At 41.8% G+C, this 8,101-nt stretch overlaps 1 protein-coding gene across 1 annotated transcript; it reads right to left on the bottom strand.

Annotated features, from left to right (window-relative positions):
• Positions 1-1,444: 1,444 nt before the first annotated feature.
• NDUFAF4 (NADH:ubiquinone oxidoreductase complex assembly factor 4) lies at positions 1,445-6,131 on the bottom strand. Its single transcript, XM_007116298.2, has 3 exons — positions 5,902-6,131; positions 5,252-5,355; positions 1,445-2,026 (listed from the first exon to the last, which is right to left on the bottom strand). The coding sequence occupies exons 1-3, from the start codon at positions 6,035-6,037 to the stop codon at positions 1,739-1,741; spliced, it is 528 nt and encodes a 175-aa protein (XP_007116360.1). The 5' UTR covers positions 6,038-6,131; the 3' UTR covers positions 1,445-1,738.
• Positions 6,132-8,101: the final 1,970 nt, after the last annotated feature.

Below are 8,101 nucleotides of genomic sequence, written 5' to 3'. Positions count from 1 at the left end.
GGACACGGGTTCGAGCCCCGGTCTAGGAGGATCCCACATGCCGCGGAGCGGCTGGGCCCGTGGGCCATGGCCACCGGGCCTGCGTGCCCGGACCCTGTGCTCTGCAGAGGGAGAGGCCACAGCGGTGAGGGGCCCGCGTACCGCAAAAAAAAAAAAAAAAGCAGTAATAGGCCAATGAATGATATGGGAAGTACTTTATTTTATCATGTGACATACATAACAACAGCTATATTTACAGCCGCCTAACCACAGTGTAGATTTGAATAGGGAAGATGGCTCAGAAATAGCAGTATTAGTGATTCAAGTACAAGTATTGACCTTTATTTGGTAAAAGAAGTTTTGATAATTGAGTTATCGGAGTTTTAAAATACAATTTTATATTAAGAATTCTTTTTTTCTTAAAAGAACTAGTTTTGAACCAAATATAAGGTAGGTATAGTTTATTCACATAATGAAACTGCACTTGAATACAGCTTAAAACTTACCCACGTCAGTCAGTTTTTCTCTTGTCAGCATTACAAATGCCTCATTCCATCATCATGCTGAATTCCTCAGCAACTTCCATACCATTTCCAGGGAAATCCCTGGAAAGTACCACATTCTCTGAATATTCCCACAACTCACACCTTCTACATTTTTGAGATATATTTTTTGAAAAAAACATACCACTAGGACTTTGAAAACCTAAATTCTGGGCCTGGCTATGTCATAAACTACAGAATAATCTTAGCTAGGTCATGAAACCTCCCCAGGCTGCTCTTCTCAGCTGGAAAAAAATGAGTCGAATTTGTTCAGTCCCTTGTAGTCCTTTGTTATCTTATGTATCTTCACAGTAACCCTTTGATTTAATAAGGCAGCACTATACTTTTTATAGAGGAGATTCAATCTCAAAGAGGTTACACAATCTACCCAAAATCCCACAGGTAGTAATATGACAGAGCTCAAGTTACACAGTCTCACTTAAGACCCTAGTACTGGCACACACTGTGCTCAGAAGTTTGTTAAATGGATGAGCAGCAATTTCCTAAGTCCCTTCCAGTGATCACACTTTCTATTTCTACTTGCTATTTTTTCTCTTCTTTCAACCAGCATTTAAATTAGAAAAAAATATATGTATTTGATCACCAAATTCAATTTACCATAGTTCTCTGATTTATCCACTCTTTAAAATTTTTTTGTATTTCTATGCTAAGTCCAGAGAAAAGTTATTTTTTTCAGATAGGTTCCACTATGCCTGTCTCTCTGAAAGCTTTTGAACTTACATGTTTGTCAAAGCAGAGACTGCTAAAATTTTAAATACACCAATTCCTGTTTATATTTTTTAAAAGTTATTTCATACATAAACTAACCACCAAAATTGGAAGGTGAAGTTTTGAATGTTAAACGAGGGATTCAGGACATTTCCCAAGAGGTTATATGATCAGTTTAAAAGCTGATGATATGATTTGCCTAAAGTACGATAACTCTTTTATTTATAATAAATTTATACATGTGCTGATTAGTCATGCTGATATTACAGAAGAACATATGCCTAAACCAAATTAAAGTTTAAAAGAGAACAAAATTAATTCTAACAGCAATCCTGAAAATTCAGCAGAGCTCAATAAATAGCATGCTCTCACAAGGAGGGAGCTTAACACATTTGGTAATTTATATAATTTAATATGCTAAAAATGAGAAAATAAACAGGGTACAGGGATGCAGAGTACATAAAGGAAAAGTTATTTCAAGATTCTCTTCATTTTGATTGTATTGCTTTCTTGCCTTCAGGGGGTAAGATTTTGACTTCAAAAGTAACGAAATATTTGAGAAGGGAATTTACATCTTGTTGCTCTAGATGGTATTCTTCAGCTATTTTCTCAGCAGTCCATGTGTCTGGATAAAGTTTATGATTATTGAGAAGTGTCAGTGCCTCTACAATGGAAATTTTGCCTTTGGGAATGTTCTTAACATTCATCATGTCAGAATGATGGTCCTTTGGCAACCTGAACTCCTTTGGCTTCTGAGGTGTTCCAGCATCCTTTACCTAGTATCAAGAAACAAAAACCAAAAAATAAGCTTTCAAGATAAGAGCAAAGATTTGACATCTACTTTCATAATTCTAGAATCTCTATTATTCTTCTTCAAATAAATACTACCCATGATTTTCTAAACTATATTTTCTCATTATAATGAGTCATAGTTCAATGGCACTTTTGCCATATCACCATTTCATAACCGTAAGTCAATCATTAGAAAATTTAGGTAGTTCTAGAAAATAATAATCAAATGTATACCATCCACTTACCACATTATTTCATATATATTAAAAGAACAACAATAATGCACTGATTAGAAAAGGTAAAAAACTGCTTTAGAAGGGCAGGATTCTGATGCTGCTCTAACGGCGTACTTGATAATCTCCATTCTGTTTCCTAGTTTTGTATTTCATATTCAGTGCCTCCAAACACCTTGAATGAATTCAGATACTGCTAGAGATCTTGCCTCTTCAGAGAAAATAAACTAATGCCTCCAAGACCGCAATAAATATACATAAAACTACCTATAACACCCATCTTTCCATCTGTCTGTCCCACCCAAGCTTAACCCTTGCATTTGTGCTCTGTATTCCATTCCTCTATCAGCTACACCAACCATTCCTCTTTACCTTTCCTTTCAAATGCACCCTGCCTATTACTGCTGTTTGGTCAAAATATGAAAATGCTGTAGTCAGCAAATTTTACAAACACCCACCAAACCCAAAACCAACACTTTTTTTATGACCAGTTTCCTTCTTTTTAGTTCAACTTTAAAAGAGATACTTGTGATCTCAAATCCAGAAGATTAGATCTGCATCCAGAGGACACTTTTCAGGCTTTATCTGAACTCACTACAGCACCTGACACTGCTGACCACTCCCACGGACCCACAACTATCTTTCCTTTGGTTTCCATACCACCCCTCTTCCTAGTTTTCCATCTGTCTCTGTAGTGGTTCCTTCTGTTTCCTTTGTGGACTATTTCCCTTCAGATGCCCCATAGCTGTTAGTGTGCACCAAGTTCTAGCCCAGGCTGTCTTCTCACTCTACACATTCCTCCCAAGCAATCCCACACACCCCCCCTTATTATTATTATCTACGTGTGAATGACTCTCGAATCTGATCTCAAACCTCGACCTTTCTCCTGACTTCCAGATCCAAATTCCCAAATGACAAATGGCATCTTTACTTGGATAATCTATAAGCACATCAAAATCAACATGTCTAAAACTGAACTTATCCCTTTTCTCTGAAAATACGATTCTATCCCCATATCCTCTAGCTCGGTGACTAATACCACCCACCTCCCATATCCCACTCCAAAACCCAGAGCTTCTCTTACGTGATACCTTACATCTCCCCCTCTCTCTCATTACAGGCAATCAATGACCAAATCCTGCTGACACTACCTAAGTCCCTCTCAAACCCGTTCACTTCTCTCCCAATCACTAAATCACCCCTGTCCAAGCCAACGTCTCTTGCAGGAACTACTGCAAAACCCTGGTCTCCTCTAACTAGATAAAATGCATTTCGTTCCATCCCAGCCCACTCTCAAAACTGCCCCCAGAATGAAGCAAATCTGATGTCACTGTTCGACAGGAAACTCTTCAATGATTTCCCACTGCCCTCAGGATAAAACCCAAATTCCTTAGCAAGACAAATAAGGATCTTCATGATCTGGCCCCTGTTACTCTCTACCCCACCTCATTTCTCCCAAATTCATCCCTCATACTTTCTCCTAACTGTACTGAACTCTAAAGGCATCACACTCTCTCCTACCTTCATCCTGTAACTCTGGCCTGAAATACTCCTAACAACTTCTTCACTTTCCACTGATGTCCAAAGACATCACAAATCATTACGAAAATTATGAATTGCCCAAAAGAAAAAAAGGGACAAAGAACATAAATAGGCACTTCAACCTTTTCTTCATTATCACTCTGCGTGAGTCTTCTCAGACTTTTCCCAATACCCCCCCAAGAAATTTTAATACCACTGTATATCTCCTATGTATCATAACTACATTTCTGTGTTTTATACATAAGAAGTGTTAAATGTTTTTTGCTCCCCAAGAGCCAATTTTCGAATGAATAAGTACTCGTGAGAGAAACAATACTTAGAAGTATTATCTAACTCCTGCCTAAAAATAACATAAAGAACATGAACATCAACCCCTATACATATATTTCTTATGAGTATATGGTGATAACTGAACCCTATAATTGCTATTGTGTGCAACAATTTACATACCTTATTGTACATGAGTTTTATATCTCTTCTCTAGTGAAAATCATACTAATAACTTTATCTGTGCAAACCGTCTATTGCCTATCTACAGAGACAACCAGAGAATTTTAGAATGGAAAGATAAGAACTGTCATTGGCAATTCCCTCTCCTTCAATCAAACTCTTCCTCCTACTTAGAACCTTCCTGCCCCACAAACTCATCTGGTTAACTCCCACCCATCCTTCAGGCCTGAGTTTGAATGTCACTTCCTCAGAAACCATCCCTGATCCTTCAGTCACAAAAAGGTCCCTCTGATATGCTCACAGTGCCTATATTTCTCGTTCAGAGAGTTATTAGTAATTAAGTACCTATGGCTGCTCATCTGTTTAATGCCTGTGTCCCTCACAACACTATAAGCACCGTGAAAGCAAGGACTAGAGATGTTTTGTTCTTCTCTGTATGCAAAGCACTTGTGCCTGGCACTTACATACAGGTTCCCGTTCCCAGTGTATTCTGTGATCTCCCTATCTTTACGTATTCTATCTTAATAATATTCTTAAAAAACAAAATAAAAAAAAACTAAGCACCAAAAACACAACACTAAAGGAATCTCTGAGATTAAAACATACCTCAATCCACTGAAGTATGAGAAAGTAGTATTAAAGCCCTCCCTTGGTCATTCCAATGACAACCACTAGAAGTGCCTTACCAAATCCTACAAATTCTGAAATAATACCAAATAATTCACCGAGTTGCACACAATCAATACTTTCACAAGTCTTTTAGAATTTTGGAAAATATCCAATGAACGGAGGCATATGTGTCTGGCTTAGACTGCTGTACTTCAACTTTGCCAATGCTCTGCATTCTGGTCACAAGCACACTAACATTTTTACACTTGCAGAGCGCTCACCCTCTTTTTTACTATTTGCCACACTTCTCTTGGTCATTCTCCTGGAGCCCCAAAGGGTTAAATTATGTATTTACTTAATTAAAACACACATTACCTGCACAAAAGACACGGGATCTTTGGAATCAACATACACATCTTTTAGTAATGACAGCAGTTTGTCATCTTTTCTAGCAATTTCTCCCTTAATTTCTGGATGGCCTAAGGAAAGAAAAAGAATGTCACAATACTTAAAGCCAAAGAAAATTTCCTCTAAGATCCTAAACACTTAACACAAGACAGTCACTTTTAATTTTTTGCTTAATCAATAATCACTCAAACACTACAGAACATGTTTTAAGTGTAACTCAAAATGCTAGGTCAAGCTCGGTGTCTATCATTCTGTGAAGACATCTAGAGAGTTCTCTTGCACACGATCCCTTCTGATTTTGATTCCCTGTATCAAGTCACTGAGCATTAAAGACAAAAGCCGGGGAGGGCGGGGGCAGCGCGGGCACAAGCTAACACCGCCAGGACTACGAAGTAGGAAGAGCCGCCGCCTCCACCGCGAGTGCAAGGGGACTGTCTCAATGTCACCGGCCTGGTGGCTCCCCCTTCCCGCGCTCGGCTGACCCGAGTGACTGCAGCCGACCCCGGTCACCCCCACCACTGGACGGAGGTCCACCGGCGTGGAACAGCCCAGCCCGCACAGGAAGCCTGCACAGGGAACCCGCACCGCGAGGCCCCACGCGCCCTGGCACCACTTACTGCTCATCTGCTCTCGCAGGAGGTTCTTGGTGGAGGGGTGCCTCGGTGCGGGGGAGGGCTTCATCTTGCTGATTTCCCGTTCCGCCCGGTTCTCTAGATTGAAATTCCTGATTGCGCGAATCACCGCAGCCCCCATCTCTTCATAACATGATGCCCTTAAATTCACACCACTCGTGGTTAAACACCGGCGCGGGCGACCTCCAGGACGCACCGGAGCATGCGCATGTCTGGGGTCGCCCTGGCCGCGCGCCGGAAAGCGGATGCTGATTGCGCGCCGTTCGCCCCCCAGCGGTCGGGAGGGCGCACGCAGCGTCTCCGCCCAGAGTATCTCAAAGGGAGCGCGCCTCCCTCCGGGGACTGGATGTGCTCCCACCTGTGGCCGCTTCCGGGGAGATGGGGCGGGACTTAAGGTTCGGACACACGATGGCTCGCCTCTCCGGAGACCGGTAGAGTCGGGCGGGAAGTTTTAAAGCAGTTTCATGCCGGGCCTTATCCCAGATTTTCTGATTTAATTCCTCCCAAGTAAGGCCCGGCATTGGTTCAAGCTTCCCACGTGATTCCAAAGCTGCGGGCTGAGAAAGTCTAAGCAAATTGACCTTGAAGTCCTTTCACAGGTCAGTGCAACCAAAGAGGAAACCAGTAAAAATGGAACTAATGGCACCAGGGTAAAGGAAGGTTCTAAAATGGCCCTTTCCTGCTTTTGTGAAAGGAAATAATGAAAGTTTAATCATTCTCCATGAATATTTGTTCTGTCACTCTTTTATTTAAATGTCCCTTATTTTCCTGTCCCCTTGCCTGATGAGTTTGAATCTGAGCCGTGTTCTCTTTTCCCATAATCTTTTACATCCCTCTCTCATAACCCATTTGATCTAATTGTATCGATTTCCGTTACGCTGACCTTTCCCTTCTCTTTGTGTATTTTTGATACTAATTTGTGTTATGTCTCCATACTATTAAGTGCTGAGTCACCGCGTCATTCCCTAGCCTATTTCTCCTTTGTTCTGCCTTCCTCATTCTTTTTAAGCCAGGGAGACCTCCTTTAATTTAATGAAAGGAACAGACAATAGGGAAGAAACAAACAAAAAAAGCGAGTGCTGTACATATTCTCTTTCTGTCTCGCTCCCTCTTGCCCTTTCTCCCTCTTCCTCCTCCTGTTTCTGAATGGATTATTGTGTTGCTGCTTTTATTTAAGATTCTTTAGAAATATTGTCATTAATCCATAATCAAATAACGCACTAGGAAGTAGCAGAGTTTCCAAAGGTTACAGTATTTTTCAGACAGTGGCTGCAAGATCTGTTCTTAGTGTTCTCAGCTCTCAGTGAAATGAAGGTGGCCTCGGCCTGCAGCAGCTTGAAGCAGGGTTTCAGTTCCTGCCAGTGATTGAGGTCTGGTCGTGGCGGTGAGAGCACCAAATCCTAGCCACTAGACCAGTGGTCAGTGACAAGGCCCTGGCCCTACAGCTTTGCACAAAAAGAATTCCCACAAAGACGGAAAGTAGTGAAACAAGTAAAGTATTTATTAGGAGAAAAAAAGTACAGTACATGTGGAGAGACACACAGGTGGGTTCAGAGAGAGTCGCACCCTCGTAGCAGTTTGAATCACTTTTATGGGGCATTTGTTCCGGGTTTCCTTTGACCAATCATTTTGATTTACCTGGTTCAAAGTCCTTATTTGGTATATCTCAGGATCTTCCCATGTGTGTATGCACATCTCTTAGCCAAGATGGATTCTACCGAAGAGGCATATGGATAGACAACATCACCTGGCATCACTCCCCTTCTGACCTCCAAGGAGCCTTTCTATGCATGTGTAGTCGGGGAGGTCTCCTGACTTTGAGAATGAGGAGTATGTGGTCTCATGTTCTACCTGGGCAGGGCCCAGCCTCCTCTCTCAATTGTCCTGTTATGCTTGTCTCAGAGTATCAGTCCACAGGAACGAACTCAAACCATTTGCCCCGGGGACCCATCTACCTCCTACCTCAAAGTTAAAAGCAATGAAATAATTGATGTAAAGATAATTGAATTGAGGTAATAATTTTTAAAAAGAATCTTGAAGTAAAGAAAGGGGCCCGGGGCTTCCCTGGTGGCGCAGTGGTTGAGAGTCCGCCTGCCAATTCAGGGGACACGGGTTCGTGCCCTGGTCCAGGAGGACCCCACATGCCGCGGAGCGGCTGGGCCCGTGAGCCATGGCCGCTGAGCCT

This window comes from Physeter macrocephalus, chromosome 10 (assembly GCF_002837175.3).
Source record: "Physeter macrocephalus isolate SW-GA chromosome 10, ASM283717v5, whole genome shotgun sequence".
NCBI classification, from domain to species: domain Eukaryota; kingdom Metazoa; phylum Chordata; class Mammalia; order Artiodactyla; family Physeteridae; genus Physeter; species Physeter macrocephalus.
The sequence above is the reverse complement of the archived record's forward strand: the minus strand, read 5'-3'. Positions and strand labels throughout refer to the sequence as shown.